Raw genomic sequence first — 26,838 nt, 5'->3', positions numbered from 1 at the left:
CTAATGAAAAAGCATAATTTCCAAATCAAACGTATTTTTAATACTTTTATAGTATGTACGTACATATATTAGACGCATCTATTGGAGGATCATAACGGAAAATAAATTTGTTTTTAATTTTTTTTTTATTCATTAAAAAATTTTATAACTTGATACTATACTATTTAATGTTCTTCAAAATATTTTTCATATATTCCCTAACCCGATCCCTAACGCCCTATCTAATCAATGTTGCCCATTTTCCACGAAGATTCTCATTCTTCACTATAAAAATAGTTTTTTATAATACTAACTTTTATTTGGGCTACAGTTCGGCACAATACATGATCATTGTATATTGAAGTACATTATTATCAAATAGTTATGATTATAATAATATGTATTGTAACTATAATTATAGTGTATTGTTGCAACACTTGCGTACTACGTGATATTTAAAGTAAAGCTTCTATTTAAAAAAAAGCATCGCTTCAAACCGACTTTTATTTTTGCGCGAGATTCTTTGCCAGGTAGCCGCAGCTACGCTGCAGCCCGTTTACCAACCGAGCGTATATGCATGGTTTACCGCTTACCGCCATAATACAGAAGTATTGTAGGTGCAGACACAAAAGATCGCGCTGTGCAACAAATCCTTGCAAATGGATCCAGTTACCTTGTTGCGGACAGATTGGCTAACATCATTCGTTCATTAAGCCTTATCCCTCCGTAGGAGTTTCCAGACCTGTGAAAGACCGTGCTGTATGTTCCTAATCGCAGGCTCCTATATCTATACATACTATACACTTACTGTTAATATAAGCTCTATGCGCGTGTGAGACAGTGCATACTACGAGTTCATATTACCGACACCGATCATACTTTTTCATTCAAATGCAAATTTAGGTTATGCAAACGTAAACAGAATATGAATTGTGTTTACAAATCAATGTTATTGGACGTTGACTGTGAATATTGAAAAAAATAATGAAAGAACTAAATGAAACATAAATTATTATACGGTGATTTATAGATTTTATTCTACTGCAGCATAAAATTTTTTAACCAAAAGATGACGAGTGAAATTCAAATCACTACCATTGTTAATGATATTTTAGTAAGTATACATTATGTGTATATTAACTAATGCATTTATTTTATGCTGTTTATCTGTTTTATTATTTATTATTGTTGTTTTATAGTAATTTAAAAAAGCAGATTAAGGTTAAGATTCAATTTTCTACAGCTATATAATTAAAATTATTTTAGATTAAATAAACATCTGTTTAATATAGATATTTACACACTTGTTTCTAAATAGTTTTTTATTGAAGATGGTATTAATGAAAATAATAGTCATATTATTTCTATATTCTTCCCTCTCAGTCTTGTTGCAATCTAAAATTATATTTTTATTTCAATAATAATTATTTTTATCACTTTGTAAATCTACTATAGAAAGTGGAAGCTATAGAAGAAGCTTTTAGTTGTGTTCTGGTGCATCACCCAAACAGTGAAAGCGAGAAAATAGCAACATGGCAATCAGAATTATCATCTGCTATGTCAAATTTATCCAAAGAACAGCAAGAGAATGCAGTAAGACAATTTTTATCTATGGCAGCAGCAATGACTAATCATAAGAGATTGCAATTATTATTGTCACTACTTGAAAACTTAGTTGCATCTAGTGTTTTGCCAGCAAGGTAGGTCAATTTGAAAATAAGGTATCATTTATCAAATATTATGTGTAAAATATATATAATTTCAGACTTGTGTGTGAATGTATATTAAATTGTGATAAACTTCAATATCAGTTAGAAGATTTTTGGGTTGAATGTTTTGTTCTTATTCGACACATTATTGGAGGAGTTGATTACAAGGGTGTCAGAGAAATAATGAAGGTAAGTGTCAGCAAAATTAATTTCAAAGTAATACAAATTTAGATTAATGAATGCTTATTATATGCTTATAGGGATGTAAAGAAAAAGCACAAACAATTCCATCTAGATTAGATGCATCTATTCAGCCTCAATTGAAAGCTTTAGAAAATGTAATTGAATATATTTTTGATAGAAATGCTTGTTTGTTACCAGGATATTTTATTGTAACTGAAATTCAAAAGGCTTATCCTGATGGTAAAAACTGGCCACACTGGGTATGTTACTTCATTCAAAGATAAAACTTATCATACTTTGTTAAATTTAATAACATCTAATATAATTTGTTTTTTTAGAAATTAGCAAAATTGCTTTCAAACTTTGTTGAAAGTTTTCGTAATACTGCGCAAATGGTATCTATAGTTGGACATTCAAAGATGTTACCAGTTGTGGAGCATACTGGATATGCTGATTTAATCAATCCTTGGGTACTTGATACTACAACATTAAAATTTTCATTAAAAGGAAATTTGCCTTATGATGAGGATTTACTCAAACCACAAACTGAATTACTGAGATATGTATTAGAACAACCTTATAGTAGGGATATGGTGTGTTCGATGCTTGGTTTACAAAAACAGGTGTGCTTATAATAATAAAATAATAGTAATATGGTAATATAAGTATATAATAATTTTATGTTGCTTCTATTACAGCAAAAACAACGATGTATAGCTTTGGAAGAGCAATTGGTAGAACTTGTAATTCTTGCTATGGAACGTGCAGAAAATGAAACGTTACCGGCAGAAGGAACTGATGGAACTGTTGCAAATCATTATGTGTGGTTACATCTCTCATCACAGCTTATATACTTTGTACTCTTTTCGTACGCTTGTTTCCCGAGTATCGTAATGGCAATACACGATAAATTAGCAGGAAGAGACTTAAGGAAAGGGAGAGATCACTTAATGTGGGTCTTGCTACAATTCATTTCTGGAAGTATTCAGAGAAACCCACTATCAAACTTTTTACCAGTATTAAAACTATACGACCTCCTATATCCAGAAAAGGAACCGTTACCGGTACCGGATTATACTCAAGCATTATGTACACATCAAATGGCTATTACGTGTATATGGATACATTTGCTAAAAAAAGCTCAGTCAGAACATTCCAATATTCACAGACCAATACCACACACTTTGAAACTTCATCATGAATTTTTACAACATTTAGTTATGCCTAACACTTCTCTTTGTATGGGATCTGATTACCGCATTGCTTTGCTATGTAATGCGTATTCTACAAATCAAGAGTATTTTGGTAGACCAATGGCAGCTTTAGTAGATACTATACTTGGTACTCAAAAAGGTCAGCAGCAGCAACCGATGCAGACGTTACAAAATAACGCAGCCCTCGCAAGTGGACCAACGACGCCATTATCCATGTCAATTTTGGATTCATTGACTGTTCACTCTAAAATGAGCCTAATACATAGCATCGTTACTCACGTTATCAAATCGGCACAATCCAAAAGCAATATGGCATTGGCACCAGCATTGGTTGAAACTTATAGTAGATTACTAGTATACACTGAGATTGAAAGTCTTGGCATCAAAGGTTTCATCAGCCAGTTGCTTCCAACAGTTTTCAAGTCTCATGCATGGGGAACATTATATACTCTTTTGGAAATGTTTAGTTATAGGATGCATCATATACAACCGCATTACAGAGTACAACTTTTGTCTCATTTACATAGCCTCGCAGCTGTGCCACAAACTAATCAAACACAACTTCATTTATGTGTGGAAAGCACCGCTCTTCGTTTAATTACTGGATTGGGATCAGCTGAAGTGCAACCACAATTATCTCGATTTTTATCAGAACCTAAAACTCTTGTGTCAGCAGAATCTGAGGAGTTGAATAGAGCTTTAGTATTAACGCTGGCACGTTCTATGCACGTTACAGGAACTGGATCAGATAGTCACAGTGGAACATGGTGCAAGGAATTGTTGAACACAATTATGCAGAATACCCCACACTCGTGGGCTAATCACACTCTTCAATGTTTTCCTCCAGTATTAAGCGAATTTTTTCAGCAAAATAGCGTACCAAAAGAAAACAAACAACAGATCAAGAAAGCGGTGGAAGAAGAATATCGAAATTGGGCTTCTATGAGTAATGAAAATGATATAATAGCACATTTTTCTGTACCTGGTACACCACCTCTATTTTTATGTCTTTTGTGGAAGATTATTTTCGAAACTGATCGAATTAGTCCGATCGCGTATAAAATCTTAGAAAGGATTGGAGCCCGAGCTTTGTCGGCACATCTTCGAAAATTCTGTGATTATCTCGTATTTGAATTTGCTAATAGCGTGGGTGGACAACATGTAAATAAATGTGTAGATACAGTTAACGATATGATATGGAAATACAATATTGTAACTATTGATAGATTAATTCTTTGCCTGGTACTGAGGACTCACGAAGGCAGTGACGCACAAGTATGCTTTTTTATAATTCAACTATTGTTATTAAAAGCTATTGAATTGAGAAACAGAACCCAAGAGTTTGTGAAAGAAAATTCTCCGGAACATTGGAAACAATCGAACTGGCATGAAAAACATCTTGCATTTCATAGAAAATTCCCAGAGAAATTTGCTCCAGAAGGTATTATGGAACAAACTAGCGGAGGGCCTAGTCAATATCAAAGTTTGCCTGTTTATTTTGGAAATGTATGCTTACGATTTTTGCCTGTTTTCGATATCGTTGTACATAGGTATTTGGAAATACCAGCTGTGTCGAAAAGTTTAGAAACATTGCTAGAACATTTAGGATGTTTATATAAATTCCATGGTTCGTATACACTACTCTATTAACGATAATAATACAATCCTTATATTTGAATTAGTCTGATTCGTTTTGTTCCATTTTTTTAGATCGACCTGTTACGTACCTTTATAATACTTTACATTATTATGAACGTAAATTAAGAGACAGACCACCTCTGAAACGACGATTAGTGGCAGCTGTTTTAGGTTCTTTAAAAGAAATTAGGGCACCAGGATGGGCACTCTCAGAAGCTTATCAAATGTACATGACTCGATCTACTGATGATGTTGTCACATGGATGCCAGAATTAGATTACTATATCCGCTTAGTACGAAGAATTGTGGAAAGTAGGTGATTTTATTAAATAGTATTTTTTAAATAGTATTTTTTTTTTTATTAAGTAGTATTTTATAATCGCCTGTCGAAATTTTCAGCAATGTCAGGTACAGCTCATTTTCCTGCTACTGATTGGAGATTTAATGAATTTCCCAATCCTGCTGCACATGCACTGTATGTTACATGCGTCGAACTTATGGCTGTTCCTGTTGCTCCAAATATAGTTGCCAATTCATTATTAGATGTAGTTGCAAAAGGGTAAGATGCAATGAGATATTACTATATACTTAGGTTCTTCAACCTTTTAACTTCGAGTTTATTAGGTACACAGTGATACCGTCAGATGAAATTCATTTATGGATAAATTGTGTGGGTTTGCTATTGGCTGCTTTACCAGAGTGTTATTGGTCAGCCCTTCATGATCGATTAGTAGCAACTATTAGCAGCCCAGGTTTAGCTAATTGGAATTACAGTAATTTATCTCCATTTCAAATGTTTAATTTTAATAACACACATAACAGTTTATTAGAAAATAAATTCAGTTATATGCTGGCATTGGCACATTCTGTATGGCATCATGCCGGTGTTGGACAAATAACTACTATGCCTCAGTAAGTTTAAATTTTGAATACTATATATTTTTAGTAATTATAATATAACCTGCTAAAATCCAATTTTATTTAGATTTATTAAAGAGAAACTTCAACCAGTTGTAAATAGCGAAGAACAATTGATATATGCGTGTCATTTAATTGGACCTACTTTAGCAAGATTTAATGCTGAAAGGCCGAATTGTGTCGTAGAATTAACAGTTCGTCTATATGAAATGCTTGAACAAGTCGATCGAGTTCAAACTCATCTAAAATACATGGACCCAGTTTGTGATTTACTGTATCCTTTTTTATCAACTTATTTTGATATAACTATCTGGTAAAATATTTTTATTATTTTTATTCTAAATATATTAACCTTAATATTAACTACAATAGATATCATATAAAGTACATGTTCGTCGGGGATATGATGAAGAACGAAGTGGAATGTATTATACGAAGACTAAGACCTGCTTTGCAAATGAGGCTACGATTTATTGCTCACATAAATATAGACGAAATTCAGTCTTCCTGAGACGTCCCTAGTACTAGCAATGCAGAAGTGAATACATGATAATATTGAATATCTCAATATTGTACATATTGTCTTTATAATAATATATTTCTTGCATACACAGTGTATGAAGAATATACTGAAACCAACATTTGAATCTCAAAGTATTTCCATATTTTCTATATTTCATTTCTATATCTCTATATGATATAAATATATGCAAAAGTGCATTTTTCACGTATAAAAACATATAAATATGTAAAATGTTGTATAAGGAACGACTTGATCTTTGTGTTATAAAGTGAAATAACACATATAAACATAAAATAGAAGTATTTCAGCAAAGTATTATAGACAACAAATTTAAGTTGCTTTGTCAAAACAGTGTATTTATGATATTTATCACATGTTTTTCACAGCACATCTGACTAAGCAGTATTGATACTTTAAACAGGTTCATAAATGTATATTGTCGTAGTGGAAGGCATGAGTTACGAAGCTCAAAGTTCCATACTTATTTATGTAGTAATTGCTCCTATTTATAAACAAACACTACTCTATATATTTTGATATTAATCATGATAAATTTAATGAAATAACTACTATGATACCTTATGAACTTGAGTATAATTATTTCCAAAACCTAAATTATTACGTGTCAACATATACATACATGTGCATGTTACATATAAAAATTAAAATACTTATTACCGCATAATAATATCGCAAAAGTAATATAATTTCACGTTATCATAATAATTGAAGGATTTAAAGTTTATCGAAATCAACATTTCCAGTTTTCAAATCTTTGACTAACTGAGCAAATTTTTCATGTGAACATTCGTTTTCTTGTACAAATGGCTGTGCCTTCATTTGTTGCATCCATTTCATCTAAAATAAATTTAGAAAGTTAGTTTACATTTTAAAAAACATGATTATTCTTTCACGTATGTTTGAACTTACTAAATGAGAGAAATTTCCATCATTGAAATTTGTAGGTTCTCCATAAATGAGAGATAGAGATTTTCGTCGTTCAACCCATGGCCACATAAGTATATCTAACATACCAGGTTGTGCTCCTAATAAAATAACAAAAAATAGAATCAATATTTTTTCATTTCATACTATTTGTGATCTGAAATTAATTTATAAACCTCCAAAATACACTGTTCCACGAGTTTTAAGTTCCTCTTCAAACTCTACTAATAAAGATGAAAATTCAGCAACAATTTCTTTAAGTGGTCTGCTATCATTATTATGAATGCAGTTTGAGAAAATACTAACAAGCTGAAAAGCAAATCATTGGTAAAGTAAATGACTATTTTGTTAAAATCATTTTATAGATTCTAAATAATTATTTGCTAAAGCAAGTAAGGTGAACTTTCTTACCTTGGAGTAGTGATCTAACAGTTCTAAGTCACGAGTTTTTGTTTTTTCATCATATAAGGAAGGCTCAGGATATTTTTCATCTAAATGATTTGCTATGACTAATGAATCAACGATTACTTTACCATCAGCATCAACAAGTGCAGGAACTTTACCCTCTGGATGAATCTAAAAATATTATTAAATATGATGGATATTAAACAAAGTTAATAATATGATTATTACATAAGTAACAAATTATGGAAAATATACGTACTTCCAAGTACCATTTTGGTTTATTCCTGATATTGATATTAACAGTATCATGTGGGATGTTTTTATAAGAAAGTATTAATCGAATTCTATGTGTAAAAGGACAAAATTTCATACCATACAAACGAACTTGTCCTTTCACTTCTGCTGGTTTCTGAGAATCTATAAGTTATATTCAATATAATTATGTACAAAATAAAATTAAATTATAATTTCAAACAATTAAAGCCACGAATGAGAATGTCTTAATTGTTTGTAACGATATAAAAATTGCATTTCATAAAATAATATAATAGAATGCAAATAATCACTGCCTTCAAGAAAGATTTTCAAAATATAATTACATAAATGTTTATAAACACCTATTATGTTTATTGATATTGAAAGTACTGTTTTATACTTTATTGATTTATAATTACTATAAAATATATATGCAATAAAACTTTTAATTGTGATATAAATTTATAAATTTAAAGGAGAAAAATATAATAATAACTATTGACAGTTTAACTCATGTTTTACTAAAGAAGACATACAAGTCTAAAAAGACGTATGTATAATGTAAGTATGTACTTACCAGCTCCAAGATGTAAACTGCTCATAATTGTTCGTATTTCGTTAGATTTGTATCTAACAATAAAATGTTTAATATACTTCGAAATGTTTGAAATGATTATCGCACTTAAATGTTCTTGCGATGATTAATTTCAGTAGAAATTCCAAACACGTGATTGTTTATTAAGACGTATGGCGTACGTCAATTTTTCTGCTTGGAATGAATGATAGAAATATTTCGAAAAGTTAGTATGGAAAGTGATTCCTCAATTTTCACTTTTCTAAACGTGAGTTACCTATGACCTACGGCAATGTTACAGACTCATTGTATATTTCTTTTTGAACGAAAGTAGGTCAGATCTGCGCATGTTCAACAGTCGATTGATCGAATCGAATGTTTGAATACTATTAACTACAATTATAACACAAACTATTTACAAATGATTATCTTTAACTTGAAGTTAAATTTTACTCAACAGGATTTTTAATTAAAAAAAAATTTATTTTGCGGATATCTAAATAATTTAGGTTATTGTAACATAATTCTGTATAAATGGAGATTCATTTTGCTTCTTTATTTAAAAATAAAAATGACAAAATTACATGTATAATCAATTTGTTATATTACATGATTGACAATATTTGCATAAAATACAATTACGTACAAAAGTGTTTTATAAAGTCCCGTGTAAATGTACAATATATTTTAAATTATTTTAATTTAATGAACACCGATCGGAATATTTATACCTTCGGAATGCTGTAACATATTTTTTCAGTACTATATTCATTTATTTATCATGATATAGATAGATAGATCATCATCTGGAAATATCGAAGATTGTCTTTTGCATTAAGGCAAGCACAGGCACTGAATTCATGACGAAAGAACTTATATATGATACAACAATAATTGTTTTTCGAAGGCACTAAGTAGCGTAGCTTAACAAAATAAGTTAATTGTTTACGGATCCATGAGATTGACTGAGGGAGGTCGAACATTTAGCTGATATTCTCCAAAGACCATAGCTGCTACCCATTTATGCTGTTCCTCTTTTAATGATCCTGCTAAAGTATTTCCAAAGTACGGACTTTCTTTACACCTAAAATAAAATTTTTAAAAGCTGTCTATGATATTATATTCTCCTCTATATGAAGGAAATTTCATGACTATATTTTTTTTTAATTTTTTGACTCATGGAAATGACTTTTAATTTAATCGTTACCTTGTTGGCTTTTTATTCTTAGCTATGAATGTTATAGACCATCTGCAATAAGAAATACATACATACGTTTAATAATTCCGTAAAAAAGATGTTTGTTATGCATTGAAAAAGGGAAATGCATTTACCCCGTCTGTGGATTTCGCTTTGGCTCGTGACCTAAATACCAAATGATGTCTTCTACTTTCCACTCGTATAATACATTTGCGCATACTCTGTCTTTGTAACAATAGAGTTTCGCTTGGCTAAATTCGAAGAGGTAGTTCTTAAAATTTTTCGATTTTGTGTCAGCAAATTTAAGTTCACCAGACGTTGTCATCGGTGGTTTCATCTAAAAATAAAAGATATTGTAAGATGAACGAATTAGCTTTTGCTATTGTTTTAAACATAACAAAAATATAATATATCCAAATAAATAAATTTGGCATAATAGCATAACAGTGAATTTAAGAAAGTTAAAATCCACGATATAATTAAAATGAATTGTCCAGTTCAATGCAGTTTATTCTCGTGTAACTCTATAACCATTCTGTGGTATTCTAACTACCTATAATATTATATTTACCAGTGGTGCTATATCCTTGTATAGTCGATCTTTCTTAAGTATGAGGACATTGTCCTTTCTGTCCTCGGGGTCCCAGTATCCCCACCTTGCCACTGCCTCGAGGACACGCTCTTTATGATGCAGTGGTCTTTCCAGTGCACCAGACAATGTATATTCCTCCAGACACAATTCATGAGCTGACATGTTAGTCTTTTCCGCCAGTTCTTGACACACGTCGAACGCAGTCTTTTGTGGTCCAATCTATAGAAATAAAAATACGTTACGTTTTTTGAATAAACATTCAGAATAAATTAAATATGTATCGAAGAGCAGATAATTATACAAGTTCAGCTACTGCTGTATTTTTATTATATTGTTGTATTAGAAAAATGATATATTTAGTTCATTTTGAAGATAAAAACTATATTTCTCTTGTACATCTCACAAAAGCAGGATATACTTCTCAAAAACAAAGTATAGATATCACACAGGCTATTTCATAATCATAGCGTATTTAAATCCTCTAAACAAAAAATATAATATTTCAAAATTCCTTTTTTATCATTAAATTGAACAGAAGGGAACCTAAAATCCGAACACCCATATTTGAAATATCCTGTATGAAACGACAAGGGAAAAATTAGATATGAAAAAAAGAAATTCTCACGGTCACATTGATGCATTCCCCGTCCCTTGAGAAAATATATATCCAAATTTTCAGATCACCCGATGGTGCACCGCGTAAACCATTATTCGAACCGTGATGTTTCTCGAGAATTTCTAGAATTTTTGCCTCTTTCGCCATATCCGCAGCTGTTAACTGATATAACTTTGGATAGAGTTTGATCAGGTCACCGATCACCCTAGTCTCGGATCTGTTCCATTCTTCCGCGCTGCTTTCGTCAGCGTGCATTAACGTCGGTCCCCAGATTGCGGAAAGATTCTCGCCAGTCATCAGGTTCTTGGAACTCTGTTGACTCAAACAGTAAAGGTGAGCAAGAATTCTTCTGAGCGTCGCCGCCGGTACTGGAGTCAACGTGGACAATAATTTCCTATACGCTGAAACTTGTTCGTTATCGTTGACGGTCTCTGAAACAGTTTTTAAAATTACGTTTTTAAAATTGTATTTGTATATACAATTGTAACGATGGAGCATTACGATCTTTTAATTTCAGTCTTAATTGAACTAAAATTTAGTTATTGCTATAAAGTCCTACAAAACATTACAGTTGTGGAATGTAATGTATTTGGACATGGATAGGTTCCAACATAATTAAGCAATTGATTGCTGGCGACTTAATCAAAATGGACATATTTTGAAATAAAGAAATAAGAGATGGAATAGTTTCTTATTGATGATTATTATCCCAATCGCATCGAATACAAGGTAGTATTTTAGTGTACGTTATCTTTAATAGTGACTAACAAAGATTGTACGCAATTTTTATCAGAGCAGCACATGTGTTTACTTTCACTAAGGAGCTTGAAGGCCCGTTATGAAAAGCCATGATTCATCGGCGACCTCCGCGCGATTCTCACGCGACGTTTCGCTGCGCACCAGACTAAAAACAAGTTGCAGACGCGTACAGAAATTTGTGTATTTGAGTTCAACGTTCGTTCCATCGCTCTATTAAAATACATAACTCCCCTTTCAACGCGTGACACATGGGAGACAAACAGGAACCGTCAATTATCGTTGCTATTAAAACTATTTCAAAGAGAACGTTGAACCAAAAAAAAAAACGCCACAATGATAACTTTGTTTTATATGACAAAGATTTTTTTAATAAACAATTAATTAACTATACTTCTTGTGCATTTTCAAGTACGATTCTAATTTTTCATTCTTGAAACGTTCTAAAAATTTTAATAGATAAGAAGTAAATAATTATTGATTTACGATCTACTCAAGATAAAAAGATACATTCCTTCTTTATTTTTTGTTATTATTAAAAATTGGTGAAAATACGTAGGTATATTAAATGACACCACAGAGCGATTAAATCTGTGTATAATGGCACCGGAAATTCAATATTATGGCTCCTGTTAAAACCAGCTAACACGTGAGAAAGTACGCGTGGGTGCGAACACGAATCAACTTGACATTTTTCTTATAGTTAGATATATGCAAACGACGAACGAACACAAGGGGCGATTTATCTACATGTACTGTTTTACAAGATATTTCGTTTCCCTTCTTATTTAAATAGACATGTTCTTTTAAATAAAAAATGACATATAGTTTTAAATATTTTTCGAATCTTTAATCGCAACAAAGAAATTTGTCTTGCGAAAGGTTCTGAATTCCGGGTCAGTGTACGTTTCTGCTTACAGTGCAACGCGAGAAATGCACAGAAATTAGAACAGCCGTTACAAAATGTTACTTGCTTATTGTGAAACATTATCACTTGACGATTACTACGTATTAATTGTAACGGTCATCGCTTCGCTCGAAGACAGCTGTGACAACTGTTAACTGCATAGTGATATTCAAAACCGTACACGTTTGGAAATCGCTTGTCTGAGCTGCAAGAAGATACTATTTCTTCTATCTTAGAACGATGTTATTACGTATGTCACGCACGTTTAACATACAAAAAGGGATCCTCCGACAATCGAGAAAGTCTCGCGTGCGAACTCTTAGTCAGCATATGTATCATTGTGCCGAATAAAATAGTTGTAGTTATAAAATAGCAAGTGTTTTCCGTTAGTGATCCCTGGCCACCTGATGTACATAATCCTTAGTTTATATATAAATACGTATCCATATGATTCAATTTCTCTGTCCATAATAATTTATTGCATTCATACTGCAATTAGAAAAACAAAATTGATACTTTAAAGTATACATAATGAAATAACATTTTTTATTTACGTGTTATTAATTTTTTAATCTTTTATATAATATAATTTCAACGTATTCAGGTTTCTCGATTTAATGCTGTTTCATTGTCAAAACGTCCGGTTAAGAGAGCGAGTTCGAACACAAAAAGTCAAGGACAGTAAGTGGTCCTTACCTGCGGTAAGACAAAGCCGATCGTGAATGTTAGGTGGAAACAATGGATTCGGTAAATCACGGAGAAACCTTCTGAGAACTGTGGCGACATCGTGTTCTGTATATGCGCTCCTCGTAATTTGCGTCGCCCATGCGTCACGACGAAAGGCTTTCAATAATTTAACCACTGCACTATTGGATCCGTTTTGTCGATAAATGCCCTTCGACATGATACCTTTAACATTATTCAATATTTTTAAGTTAATTTAACACTGTATCTATTATATATATATTATACATATGTATGAAACTTGGAAGATAAAAATAAAATAAGATAAATTCAGATTTTTTCCAAATTTCATATATATCATATAAAATAAAGTATATAATACAATGCTATACAAGATATATGTATATACTTATTCATATACAGAGCTTGGAAGATATATGAATTTAACATATACTTTATATATCTTTTGTTTCATACAACGAAAAGAATTATTTTACATGCATGAGCAATTCATATAAGTTATAAGCGATAATAATAATATTAATAAGTAATATACTAGTATATTACTTAGAGGCAATAACGAGCAGAGTTGAAATGCTATTAAAAAATTCTTCTTCTTCTTTTACTTGTTGCATATGCTACTACATTGCACATATGCTTACCATGAGCATAAATGAAATTAATGCATTTGTCGAGAATCACAGGCACGTTATCTTGCGTGAGTTGTTGCTGCTCTAAAGCGGGGCCACAGGTAGTGGCAGCTTGATAAAGTGCGTGTCTCCATGCGGATCCTTCGTGAGTTCCTGGTGTAGCCATATGTAGTGCGCCGCTACCACCTGCATCGACGACCACCACCGGAACTGATCCTGCACTTGCATTAGGTCCTTCCTGTTCCCGTAAAACTGTAACAGAGCGTGGAAATCATCGAAACTACTTTTTTGACCGTGATTCATAAGTAAACAATTTAGCTTATCCGAAAATGTTCTGATAAGCACTTAAAAATGCGTGGCTATACTCTGGCCATTACGAGACAGACATATAAAAATAGGCAGTAGAAAATTGTGTATGCATTCCAATAGATAAGGTTCGTTGTAATAGCTGTGTTTTTATAACTGTTTCATTGCATTACTGGGTCGTACATTTATTACGACGAGCTCCGTAGCAAATAAAAATTGTTTTCTCTCAGAGAATCGTATGGGCAAGTCGGTCATCGATAATTTGATTTATTATTCTTTTAAGATTTAATTCTAGAAATAACCGTGTAAATGTAAGGCAAATTGTACAGCTAGTGTAGGATAAATTTCTAATTCTAGATTACACTTTATTGTTTCCTTTTTTCCAGCTTGCAAGGTAGATCGATTCTTTTATTTGTCATGACAAATTAGCGAGATGGCTTGTCACTAAATTAATACAGTAAATTGGAAACTTCCATACTGTCGTTGATGAAGTATTTCTAAAAATTAGAACTTGATATTTTATTTAAAAATATATAAATGTTTGAAAGTGTTTAAATATATAAATTTTTATATATTAACTAATTAAATAATTCTGATAGAAAAAGAAACTTACCGATACATCGTGCCTTCCGAAGGTCGAGTTCTCCAAAAGTTATGGCCGTGGTAGGATCCAGAGATTTAGTATAAATTAACGTTCGTTGATACAGGAGAACCCAAGCTGGAAACCACGTGCCTGTTACGCCTTCCTAGAATATATATCAACTAATGTTTTTTAATATGTAATTCACTTGATGATAACATAACGAAAGTAATATAAATATTTGATTCTAAAATAGAATTATTACAGTAATATTTATTATTATTGACTACGAGACAGTCATTATTATTTCACAAATGGATGTTTGATCATTAGAAATCGGTTTTCTCCAAAGACGGTCATAATCAATACAAGATGAACGAAAATACTTGTACAAATATATTACCTTCTCCATATACATAAAAAAGAAAGATGAAATAAACTCTCTAAGATATCTGACATTAAATATCATGCTGCTCTTCTAACGTTTATTATAAATATTCGAGAATTATAAATTTAAAAAAATGCATTAGAAATTAAATCTTACAAATCTTCTTCAATTATTACCATACCTATCTCTATCTACTAACAAGTTTATAAATTAAATAAAATCTCCTGAATTCAAAGTTGATTTACATTTTCCACTTTTTATACCTTTAAATAGGCCCATCCTACTCTCGTCAATTCAGCCGTGTACTTCGTGGGAAAAACCGTAGTAATAGCCTCTAGTATTCTTTGAGCCCAAATCCTTCGTTCCGTGGTACCCTTCGCGTAGAACACGTGAACGCTCGGTCTTCCCTCAACGCTAATTGCTATGCAATGTACAGTCTCTCCATCAACTATCCTGAACATTTTAAATTGCCTTTGTTATTCCTCGGTCGGTTCGCTGCTTAACCTTGTTATATGTAAATTTGTACTTCTTTCTCATATTTTCCTTTTTCGCTGAGACTTTCCTTCAACTTTTCTTCAAGTACAGATATTTTCATTACGTATTTTACTACGGATTTTTATGCATTTATAGAAAATTCGAAAGTGCAAGATTCCACAGAGTACACATAATATGAAAAAATATATGAAATACGCAAAGTGTAGCATTTTCTACAATATATGATAGGTGAAACAATTTTCTACCGATGCTCTATTTTTTTAACTACATATTCAGTAATATGAATTTGCATAAAAGTCCGCAGTTTAAATATTATGCATCATACACACATAAGATCGCGATTGCAACTTCTACATAACAAATGGCCTGCGGATATTTCTGCAGATTCACGTTTCTGCTAACACAAATAAAGGAACGAAAGACATAAGCAGAGACCTCCTGAATATTATAACGAATAATTCTACTTTAATATGAAATCTATTCGGCGGGGCAGCCAGCTACGCTCGTTAAAGCCCAGAATTGAAGACGACGCGTCGCGAGTTCTCGAATCCTCGACATAGAACTGGTATTATTTGCAAAAGGAAAATCCAAAATTTCTCTTAAAAGTGGTGATATACAACAGGCAAGCGGCCAGCCCCTCCCTTGCGTGTGTTGTGGGTGTACTTTCTGGGAGTGCTTGGTAAAAAGGTGCTTGGTGTTAAGCACCCTGGAACCCGACGATCACTCGCACTGGTCTACCGTCCCGTCCGTGGAGGTTTTAGCCGGTAAGAATCCCGGCACTCTACCTTCTGCCGCCTCCACAGGGTGGTAAGGTGTCTATGAAGATTTCCTCCACGTAAAAAGAAAAAAAGTATGAAATCTATCCAATAAAAAAAGTATGAAATCTATCCAATAAAAAAAGTTAGGGAGTAACTTACTTATCCCATTTCTTTATAAATATTATATCTTACGTTACACGTATTCTTAGGTTCTTTAAACAAACAAATTTTCTGTATCTTCGAACTTCTCAGAAATGCATAAAAATCCGCAGTCTAATAATACACATACTTGAATCAATCGTTTTCTTATCAAATATACACACGTATTCATATCTTTTTTCTTCAGAATTTAATGACGCTACTTCATGTATCTTCGTCTCGCGAATTCTTCTCTTTCATAAAGTGTTATTATTCGGAGAAGTATTCTTTTATGCAACGAAAAAGCGGACTCACTTAAAGTCCTGGAGGAGATGAATGCTGTACACTGTGTCGAGGTGAACGATCTCCTTCAGAGTAGACATGCCCTTATCTGTGTAGAAAGAGAGCTTCTGGTCAGCTAAGATCGCTGCCCTTTGCACCAGGTCCTTCGCTCTTTCTATTCCTACACCGGTCCTGTAAACGATTCCACGGTGCGTCGTCACATTTAGCAGATCGTTCACCCTTGGTCTCTCCAATTTCGTCGATTTCGTGCTTGGCACAACGCCACTGTGGTCACGGCTTCTGGACAGCAATTTACTGCCGCTCTTCACGAAACTCATCACGTTCGGTCTGATCCCGTGCCCCGTGGACTCATGCCGCAATTTTTTCAATTTCTGGATCACGCCCACGCGTCTGTGCTCCTCCGTGGCCTTACCGCCCGAAGGACACGAAGATTCGTCAGCGGCCGTCGTCGTCGTCGTCGTCGTCGTTGTCGTGCTGCTCGTCGTACTCGTGACTGGTGCATGTAAAGTACGTATATAATTATTCTTCATTGAGATATATAAAATATATTTATTATAAAAGTGTTAATTTTCGAGTCACGGATTTAACAAATTGTTTTATTATTTTCTAAATGGATGTTAATACTAAATATTAATTAATACTAAATGGTAAATTTTACTTGTGTATAATAAGTTATTGTGTTTCACGTATAATATAGACTACATAGACTGTAGATGTTCATGCATTTATCACGTTTAAAGACATTTAAAACTGCAAGTATTTACAGAATATACAAAATATGATATATCGATATACAAAAATGTATAAAATTTCAAAATATTCTTGAATAAGTGAAACAAATCTCTATTTAGGTTTTATTCCTTTAACTATCGCCACAGAAGTATGAAATTGCATAAACGTTCGCAGTCTATTAACAAGATACGGTGTGTCGCAGAAGTATTCATACTCGTAATTATTGAATTCAAATGATCAATATTCTTTAACGATATACAGATTGCAATGTTTAACAATACGCATACGTAGTGTAATAATGAAATTTTTCATTGGTATGTCGTTTATTAAAAACTAATCGTCTATTATACTATAAATGGCAGTTTAAACAAATCATCAAATTCAATAATTGCGAGAATACAAATACTATTTTATATTATTATAAAAAGATAGTGAACAACTTAAGAAATGTTGGACAAGTATGAGCTTAAAAATAAAACGTTTTCTTTACCATATGCTTCATATGAAATTAAACAAGCACTTGCCTACACCTTATTTTAAACACTAGGAATAAAGACACGGAAGTGAACAAAATTAACGAGATACTCATTACCATACGATTTTATCCTCCTGACCCGATATACTTATTATATATATATACTGTATATATCGGTGTATTTTACAATACAAATATCGCCATAGAATAGCACTGTCGAGTCATTAGTATTTCATATTAAATATTAGAAATCAGATCTTAAAATTACGATTGCTTTTAAGGCGTAGGCTATTTATATAAAAAATTATCATAATTTTGAGTTTTACAGCGGTGTAGGACAAAATGCTTCAAGTGCCGTCGAGTTAGAAGGGTTAAACTGTTAACACTAATTTAAGTTACTCTCAATTGACGATATAGTCTTTCTGTACTTCTATACATCGCTGGAAGCTCAATTGCAGTCTAAAAATAGGATGCATGAAGTTCTAGGCAGATAATTATTATAATAATCGATCAGCCAAGACGTTAAAACGTAGCCGAGTAGTAGGATTATATAATTGTTTAAGTGTAATAAAGCATATTGGGATATTGCAATTTATCGCTATCTTGAAATTTAATGCCACGCAGTACCCACATGCGAAACTCAGTTGAATCATCAGTTCTTCGTAGAAGAATTGACAAATGTAAAATAGCGATTATACATTTTTGAACGGTAATATACATCTACACATTTAACATTGACAGTTCTCTCCACCTACGTATTTACTTTCTCTCATACATATGGAAAGTGAAAAGTCGTCTCAATTATTCTCATCATTACCAAGCTCATTTAAATTACATTCTTGCCTTTTCTTCAATACCGGTGTAATCTTCTTCCTAAAATTTTCAAATTTACTTCCAATTCTTTAGATAAAATCCTACCTTTTCTGCTTTTTACCTACGTCGCGTACATTCCTTTTACGATTTATAACAAATCTTAATTCAATGATCTACTTAAAGCTACGATATAACTAAGTAAGTACCTGAACTATCGCTAGTCGTAGCAGCCACGGATTTAACTGTCATAGAAGTAGGAGAGGATGCCTCGCTCGAGCGATTCTTCGCTGTCGATTTCCTAGGGGGAACAGCGGGTTGCTTCCGAGTCACTAGATGCGCTAATTTCGGCAATAGAGCCGGATTTTTCCCCGTAGCACTTTTATCCGGTTCTGGAAGGATCTCTGCGACCTCGTCGTACTCGTTTTTCGGCAACGAGTCGAATCTTTTCGGTGGTTCTGGTGGCACTGACGAGATTTGCTCGGCATCCTCTTCGTTCACGTCATCTTGTTCCTCCTCGTTATCGACTGCTTCCTGAAAGTCCAGAATACTGCCAGAACTGCTCGGCGAATCGTTGGTGGCCAATAAAGTCTCCAGTAACATTAAATCGTTATTTTCAAAGTTGCTATACACGTTTTCATCAGAAGTTCTCGCGAACGGATCAAACTCGAACAATAATGATTTACTACTCTGTTGTCTATTTTCTGGACTGTTCGACGTTGTTTCTTTCTCTTCTTGTGCCTTTTGCGGCGACAGATTTTCATACAGAGAATTTTGAATGGATGCTTGGCTTCCATTTGACGCGTCGGACGTTCGATCGAGCAGAGGCACTTCTTTGTCCAGGATGTCCTCCTCTGCGCTGGATATCCTGTCCAGTTCGTCGAGCCCCTCGGATTTCCCAACTGGCGCGGTGTCGTAGAACGTCCAGGAATCGGATCTGGATAATCTCTTCACGTTATCCGATTTGTCTAACGGTAGTGTCACGTTTACGTCGGAAAGGTTCAAGCTCTGATCGGAATCACTGGCCTGTTAATAAACCATGGGAAATTTTTAATTATATTTTCCTTTGTACCTTAACGTAATTGTTTCGGCGTTTTGTTAATTACATGCAAGATTGTAGACTTTTATATAAATTTCCTATGAACGCATAAAAATCCGCAATCTGATCCTATGATATTGTTCTGATCAGTCTTCTGTTGTCTTATTATTCTTATTCTTTGATAAGGACAATAGGATAAAGAGATTAAGTAATATTTAGATATTTGTATCGATATTTGACTGATTCAGTAAACCATAACATAGAAAATGTTAAATGCTACGACAAAAACAATAGCTGGAAAGTTACATTTGCTTGATAGAAATCAAACGTTTGAATTAGCTGAAGTAATTTAAAATATTAAACGGGCGCTAACTAAGTGACAGACTGACGGCCACGCGCTAACAATTTTATTGATAGTGGAGGGAAGAAAGTTAACGACCTCGGATCAAAAGTGTTATTCCCTTCAGTAAACTGAAAACAAAACATTTCGAATGTATCGCGACAACTCAGACTCGCTCTTTTATTTATAAAAAAAAGTCGAGAAACAAAATCCACTTTTATCCTATGTCCCTCTTTCATTCACTTGTTTGATCGTCCGTTCTTTTCGCGCGCATATTGCTCCGAAATCTTATTACAACGCGAATATGTTCCCTCTAGGTGTTCACAATGCACAGCAAGGAAAAAAAAGAAAACAAAGGAAGAGAACGAAGAAGAATTTGCGAACAATCAAAAGCATTATTCTTGGATGCAGTTATAAAAACAATACAAATCACGCTTCTAACCCTCCAATTCCCATAGCTGGGGCTATGACGCAATGCGAGAAATTTTCCTGATTTTTACTTCCAGCGACTGAACGATTTTTATTAGAAATAAAAAATGATAGATTATAAATGTTCCGATATTTTAATGCATAGTCGAAGACGATGGAATAGTAAAGAAAATGATGGATCTAGCACACACTATTATGAATCAGCACTATCTGAAATAGACAATGTAGTCGTTAAAATGAATTAGAACCCATAAATTATTAATTTGCTTATGTTGTGTAGAGTAAATAAGAAGTTGTACAGAAATTAAAGGGCTAAAACAATTGAAATACATTTTTAAACGGTACGTTTACCTGATTCAGCACGAAACTAAGTAGATCAAACGATTCGGGGAAGTCCCTGTCGACTTTGTCAGAGATGGTCGAGCTGATCGTGTCGTATCGACTGCTGCCTGACGTGACGGACTGCAGTTCGTCGTAGATAGACTCGTCGGGATGTGGAGGAGGATATGCAGGAGGTGGTGGACTGTGACGCGTCCCGGAAAGATCCTCCTCATTTCTGACGCTTCTCAGATTACTGTTCAAGGGACTGTAGAACGAGATGCTGCTGAAAATATCATCAGCCGGCATCGAGACGCATCTCTCATCCTCTACAGGATCTTTGAACTTCTTATTACCACCGGTGTTATCCCTTAAAAGATCGTCCTGATTCAACGAAGTTAACCGTCTCGTTAAAAGATTCTTCACCGACTTCTCCAATCTAATACTAGCGTTCCTCGTGCTGGAAATTACCGCACGGCCCTTCATCGTCATCTTCTCCGAAATCTCGTCTTTCAGTTGTCGGGAACTACTGCTCAGATTTCGAAAAAATTCATTGTTCGTACTCCTTGATTCCGACGTCGATTTCGAGTCGTCGCTTTTCTCCGATTGACTCGAATCGCTGTGACTGCTGAATCGAGCTGTTGGCATCGAAGGTGGCAACTTCCTCCTCGGTGCTGGTATCGGTCGCTCGGTCATCACCGATCTAGGTTTCGGTATCGGTTTCTCCTCCATCTCGTATGGATATCTTTCTGTCTCGCCGCTCGTTTTTAACCGAAGGATCCAGGAACGTAGAAGCTGCGCCACATGCTTCGGTCCCCTTATAACAGTATTTTCATATCTTTCATGCGTGTACACTTTGAATTGATACGTTTCGGATGCTATTGTTATTGTGAAGTGCGAGCTGGTTAAATAATTTGTCATTCAAATTTTGGAATTTTCGTGAACTTCGCGAATAAAGTATTTCTTAGAATAATCGAATTTTATAAGTTTTTACGATGCAGCTTATCCGACTGAATCCGAGATGATATTAATGATTTTTGTACGATTCAGGTCAAGCGATTATGTATAATAATTTTGAGGAATTCGATAAGATGGGTTTCGTTTAAAGAAATGAATATAACTTGTTCATTTTGATTTAGAAGATAAAGAACTCGATATTTCTTCGAAAAAGTAATTGTTACAAGAAATACAATTATCGTTTTAATAAATTTAATGAGACTAATTGTGATTAAAAAGACAGAACTGAGATGTTCGAGCGATTTTAAACCGTCTTATGTTATAATTGCAATGATTATTCGGTTGTCATCTCGTCAACCTGTGTCAAGGGACTTGATAGTATCGCGTTCAGTGCAACTTGAGACGTAAAAAAAAGTCACATGCGCGCGGCGAGATATAATAGAGCAGTGTCGGACAGTTATAATTTGGTCTCTTTTTAATTTATTACTTTCCATATCTCACATTCGATTAATATTTCAATTGATCTAATACGAGGATTAGAATTTTTTATGATACCGTGTCAATGATAGTAAACTGATAATTAATTTTTAATACAGAATTAGAAAAAGAGAAGAAAAATTAATTGCGATTATACGTACACATATGTAAATTATGTAATTAGAATTGTATCAAATGAATGAAAGGATGACATTAAAATTAACGAATAATAGTAAAATCGGAAACAAAATTTACAAATTCTGAAATAATCAGAAGCGTATGGTGGTTGATCGTACTACCACAAAGCAGTGAAAGTATGCTAAACTTATCGAGCAAACAGAATTCATTTCCAATCTTGCAACACACATGCGTAAGCCTGCTGGCACCTGTTCTCACGTTGCACAATTAAAATGCAATCTCAGGTAGAAATGTTCATCCATTGAAGAAACTCTTCTCCCATACACTTGTATTAAAAAGAAATTATTGATAGTTAATAAAGGATTGTTAGTGAATAAACGATGAATATGAATAAGGTAGGTAAAAAAGATCGGGCAGTTCGAGCGATTTGTATGCTGAATCAAAGATTGAGTACATAATTGTTCAAGGCTTTGAGATAGATTACCAAGCGAATATTTGTAAAAAGTGATATATATTAATTTATCATACGTCGCAACATCCGAAGACGATTCCTCATTTTCGAGACCCCGACGAGGCGTTGAACACTGACTCGAAGAACTATCAACATTTGCTTCGTACATTCTACCAACGATAGTTACTTAGATAATAAAGACAGCTCAGCGCGAAGCACTTCTGCACGATTGAATCACCGCTTCCGAGTCACGTGATTAGCAATGAGCAGTTGGAATAAATCATGTTTTATAATTTCGATTCGTCTTGATTATCAGCTTCATGCATACCCCTTCTGGTGTCCGATAATTTTCACCTAATTAAATTTTACGTTAATTGTAATTCAAGTTAATCTGTAATTCCATCGTGTTTAAGCTATTTCTCAAATCATCTTTTCGTAATAATTTTACTGTTCGTAGAAAGTATCTCATTCCGATAAAATATTTTATAAAACGTTCGAATTAGTTAATTTGAAACGTGAAACGTTTATTCATATGCTTGTACGTAACGTTTATTCATGTATGTAAATCTGGAAATGAAGACACATTATTAAGGAAGTAATTTGAATGATAATCATACGCGCGTTATCATACGCTAGTACTACACATATAATTGTGGAACTTAACGTATACTTCCTTTTAACAGTTTATTAACGCTTCCAAATGCTAATCCGAATCGAACTTTCTATTTAATACCTTCGTTTATGCAATTGATATCAAAGATATAGGTTAGGATGCTGCATCTTCTCCAGTACATCTACTTCAAATTGCACGTAAATGTTATCTTATAAAAATCATTCGAAAAATTGATAAATAACAAACAAACTTAGATCAAACGATAAACCATGCGAGAGTAATACGTACAACGGCTAATAACATAAAATTTCTAATTCCCGCGAAAACGACAGTCATTGGAAACTCTGGCGCGTTTGAATCGCCGCATCTTAGTCACGTGGTCACCGAGAACAATAAAGAAAAAAGAACAGGGAAAACTATAAATTGACACGACTGTTCTGTAGTACTGAGTCATCGCTTCGAAATCCGATAGCGAACGCATCCAGTTTCCGGTTTTTTGCACTAACCAACACGAACGTCACGTTTCCATGCTTTCTCAGTTCCGATCCATGGATCGTCGGGCTGGACCTAGATTCCCATGTTCCTCATTGTCGGACAAAGGAGAGCGGTTCGATGTTCCCTCTGCTCAGCCGTGAACGGAACGTGAATCATGGCAAAGTCGTGCCAACAGATCCATCAGAGTTTCTAAAATTAACCGATATCTCCGCTGCAAAATGATAAGTATTCGACGTTATTCCCTAAACGCCCGCAATTTCCTGCTGCCTAACATTAATAAGCAAGGTCTTTTCGCGCTAAAACCAGCGCTATCAAAGTCTGTAAACTTGATTCCGTGACTTCGGCCAGTCTTGGAAAACATACGCGGTTAGTTTTCTGATACTCGCGCGTTCCACTTTCTCATTAAAGAAATTCTCATTGTTGACCTAACGGTATTATTGAATTAAGTCGGTAAGATTACGGATTTTAAATGTAAGACAGATATACTGGGTGATTCATGCGACTGCAACAGGCAGTATCTTTTTTTTGGTTGAAGTTAGAAAAGATGTCAGGGAGAACAGAAAAGTGAAAGAAAAGTGATTAATTTAAGAGGTATTTCAATTTTAGTTTTGTAGAGCTTATCGTATGAAAAACATAGAAAATATAAATAGTGTGATCGTGAATATGTAGTCCAGTTTTAACCATTCTTCTTTTTCCTCCAACATTTGTTTCTAACTTCAATCACAAAAATATGGCTTGCTTCAGTTAAGTGAATCATTCTTTTTACACAAATGTTTTTTCAATGTTTTTTGTTTGTCATTCAAGAAAGATTAGTTGAGCTACATTTTTGATTAATACACAATCGTGTAAGCTATCATTGTAACATTATTTATTATGTCGGATAATTACTGAAATTAATTTAGTGTTTTTATTTGATTGTATTAATGGCACGTGTTAGTTGTTAAACGTAATTGGTCAACAGTCCGTTAATTATCATTTACATTTGGAATATAATGGTTTCTTTTATTCAAATGTTATGCCGATAAAACATGTTCGAGATAATTTGATCTTGGTATTCATCGTATGATTCAAATGACACACAAAAATACATGCAAGGCAAACAGTCAATAATAAAGTCGCTCCAATTACTTCTATCAACCGAGTGGCATACTTGGCAACTGTTCCTTTGAAAGGCAAATATTTGCCAAAACGTCGATAGGCTTCTACGTTTAGTATGCGCGCATCTTCGTTGCTCACGTAACCATACCTGTTTATAGTTCGTATTAAAAGAATAATATCATTTGTGTTAATGATATGGCATTCCTTACTATTGTACTGTACCTATGCATCGGTTTGTTTTTGTTGATCAATCCGTTCGGCTATTGAATCGGTCAACTTTTTCATTTTTGAGATTACTAAAAAAATGCAGGTACTGTTTTTATTAATATAGAAACATTATTAGCTATATTCTACTTAGTTTTGGCGTACAAATTTAATCGTAATCTATGTCGTCTATGTATGGTACACAAATGTAAGAGATTAAGGTCGGTAAATAGTGCAACATTTTTTTAAGGATATTACGAGATATTATACTTTGTCCGGATCAAACTGTGGTTTATATTGTGTTTGAACAAAAATTAATTATTGGTCAGTATAATCTTTCACTACTCCTAGATTTACATATTTTTAAGATATATAGAAGATGAAATTAGATTGTGTTTTTATGTATTTCCAAAATTCGCTATTTTTTAATACCAAATAAAACTCAAAGCTTTTTGTTTGAGATGAAAATTCAAGATAGAAGCATAATCATATATATCTAACTTTCATATGTATATACCTACTTATTCACGCTATATCTATCTGCAGTATTTACAGTCTATGTATTGCAGTGCATCATATGTCAACAAATCTAGAGTCGAGTCTCATTCTAATCAGTCTCCATTTTTGCTTACACAGTAAACATATCCTGATGTATCTATGCTATTTGGATCTTCACGCAGCAAGGTTACCACGATTGTGCCGAGAAAAATCTCTGTTGTAGCGGAAAGTCAGTGTCTTTGAAACGTTTGTTACAGCATGTATCTTAAGCGCACCAGATTGAGCTGACTTTTCTATAGCGAACCAAAGCTGCCTACTTGTTGATTCTCGAGTGTCGTCGAAACGAAGGCATCGTATATAAAGAAACAAGAGGCACGTACCTTGAAACTTGTCCAAGACGGGGCCGTGAAACGATTCCTCGGTTATTCGAGTGTTTCTCGCGGATCAAAGTGCTTTAATCTTGCACATAGAACACTATTTAAAACACGAAGCTGTTTTATTGTCCAGCGGGGTCAGAGACCCACCTGGCCGTTAGTCGTTGCCACTGTCATCATCTCTCTCCTCGTTTCTTCTCTTTCCACCGTTGAAAAGGTATATACACACGATATATACCTACGACACGCACACTGGCACCAAATAGTTTAGAGCTACACACAAAGCACGGAACGCCGATACACTCACGCACGAGACAACGCGCGCACAGATACCACGCACACGGACGCGAATCTCACACTTCTGGCGACCGAGCTTCTCTCCTTTCTCTTCGCATTCTTTGACATTTCCCTAGATTCGTTCGCGTCTTAATTTTCGACAAACGAAATTATCTAAGCAATGGTAAACATAAAACTCCTGCTATTTACGCAGTGATAAAACTATATACGATAAGATAAAAGGAACAAAACGCGTTCACTTGCAACACGTCGCCAGTACTCGTGCGCTCGCACTAACATTCTGCTCTGAAACCTACGCGAGACTACCTATGCATCCCTACTCTCGTTACTGTCCGCTTCTATATCCCCACTATGTCGACTCACAGCCACTATTTACACG

General features: G+C 33.9%; 3 protein-coding genes across 8 annotated transcripts; 1 reads left to right on the top strand and 2 right to left on the bottom strand.

Moving 5' to 3' along the window:
* Window positions 1-707: 707 nt before the first annotated feature.
* Window positions 708-6,255, top strand: MED23 (mediator complex subunit 23). The gene is made up of 11 exons (XM_069112781.1): window positions 708-1,093; window positions 1,435-1,679; window positions 1,745-1,877; window positions 1,949-2,131; window positions 2,210-2,494; window positions 2,570-4,712; window positions 4,796-5,035; window positions 5,123-5,282; window positions 5,348-5,635; window positions 5,709-5,915; window positions 6,014-6,255. Exons 1-11 carry the CDS (start codon window positions 1,049-1,051, stop codon window positions 6,150-6,152), a joined length of 4,068 nt encoding a protein of 1,355 aa, XP_068968882.1. The 5' UTR covers window positions 708-1,048; the 3' UTR covers window positions 6,153-6,255.
* A 244-nt stretch (window positions 6,256-6,499) lies between these two features.
* On the bottom strand, window positions 6,500-8,667 carry LOC138184485 (pyrimidodiazepine synthase). Its single transcript, XM_069122535.1, has 6 exons — window positions 8,347-8,667; window positions 7,774-7,931; window positions 7,521-7,685; window positions 7,286-7,418; window positions 7,095-7,210; window positions 6,500-7,022 (listed from the first exon to the last, which is right to left on the bottom strand). Exons 1-6 carry the CDS (start codon window positions 8,369-8,371, stop codon window positions 6,900-6,902), a joined length of 720 nt encoding a protein of 239 aa, XP_068978636.1. The 5' UTR covers window positions 8,372-8,667; the 3' UTR covers window positions 6,500-6,899.
* A 206-nt stretch (window positions 8,668-8,873) lies between these two features.
* On the bottom strand, window positions 8,874-26,761 carry RhoGAP15B (RhoGAP_ARAP and RA_ARAPs domain-containing protein RhoGAP15B). 6 transcript variants are annotated; one of them, XM_069113056.1, is made up of 16 exons: window positions 26,169-26,761; window positions 24,000-24,199; window positions 23,782-23,860; window positions 22,958-23,234; window positions 20,891-21,674; window positions 18,941-19,757; window positions 16,727-17,207; window positions 15,284-15,473; window positions 14,666-14,798; window positions 13,759-13,998; window positions 13,109-13,321; window positions 10,759-11,180; window positions 10,113-10,352; window positions 9,676-9,878; window positions 9,551-9,592; window positions 8,874-9,427 (listed from the first exon to the last, which is right to left on the bottom strand). In XM_069113056.1, exons 4-16 carry the CDS (start codon window positions 23,047-23,049, stop codon window positions 9,289-9,291), a joined length of 3,996 nt encoding a protein of 1,331 aa, XP_068969157.1. In that variant the 5' UTR covers window positions 23,050-23,234; window positions 23,782-23,860; window positions 24,000-24,199; window positions 26,169-26,761; the 3' UTR covers window positions 8,874-9,288. The 6 variants fall into 6 exon arrangements, with proteins under 6 accessions (XP_068969157.1, XP_068969067.1, XP_068969324.1 ...); XM_069112966.1 differs by lacking the exon at window positions 23,782-23,860; XM_069113223.1 differs by lacking the exon at window positions 22,958-23,234 and having other exon boundaries at window positions 23,782-24,199; window positions 26,169-26,760.
* Window positions 26,762-26,838: the final 77 nt, after the last annotated feature.

This window comes from Bombus flavifrons, chromosome 1 (assembly GCF_040668555.2).
Source record: "Bombus flavifrons isolate JBK064 chromosome 1, iyBomFlav1_principal, whole genome shotgun sequence".
NCBI lineage: Eukaryota > Metazoa > Arthropoda > Insecta > Hymenoptera > Apidae > Bombus > Bombus flavifrons.
The sequence above is the reverse complement of the archived record's forward strand: the minus strand, read 5'-3'. Positions and strand labels throughout refer to the sequence as shown.

Excerpts from the sequence above, each read along its gene's own strand:
- MED23 (XM_069112781.1), top strand. The coding sequence starts at position 1,049 with ATGACGAGTGAAATTCAAATCACTACCATTGTTAATGATATTTTA. Across the intron at positions 2,495-2,569 it reads TGCTTGGTTTACAAAAACAG|CAAAAACAACGATGTATAGC; the intron begins GTGTGCTTATAA and ends CTTCTATTACAG. Across the intron at positions 4,713-4,795 it reads ATGTTTATATAAATTCCATG|ATCGACCTGTTACGTACCTT; the intron begins GTTCGTATACAC and ends CCATTTTTTTAG.
- LOC138184485 (XM_069122535.1), bottom strand. The coding sequence starts at position 8,371 with ATGAGCAGTTTACATCTTGGAGCTG. Across the intron at positions 7,211-7,285 it reads TGGAACAGTGTATTTTGGAG|GAGCACAACCTGGTATGTTA; the intron begins GTTTATAAATTA and ends TTATTTTATTAG. Across the intron at positions 7,023-7,094 it reads ATGGAAATTTCTCTCATTTA|ATGAAATGGATGCAACAAAT; the intron begins GTAAGTTCAAAC and ends AATTTATTTTAG.
- RhoGAP15B (XM_069112904.1), bottom strand. The coding sequence starts at position 21,778 with ATGACAAATTATTTAACCAGCTCGCACTTCACAATAACAATAGCATCC. Across the intron at positions 13,322-13,758 it reads TAATTTCATTTATGCTCATG|GTATCATGTCGAAGGGCATT; the intron begins GTAAGCATATGT and ends ATAATGTTAAAG. Across the intron at positions 9,879-10,112 it reads ACAAGGATATAGCACCACTG|ATGAAACCACCGATGACAAC; the intron begins GTAAATATAATA and ends TTTTATTTTTAG.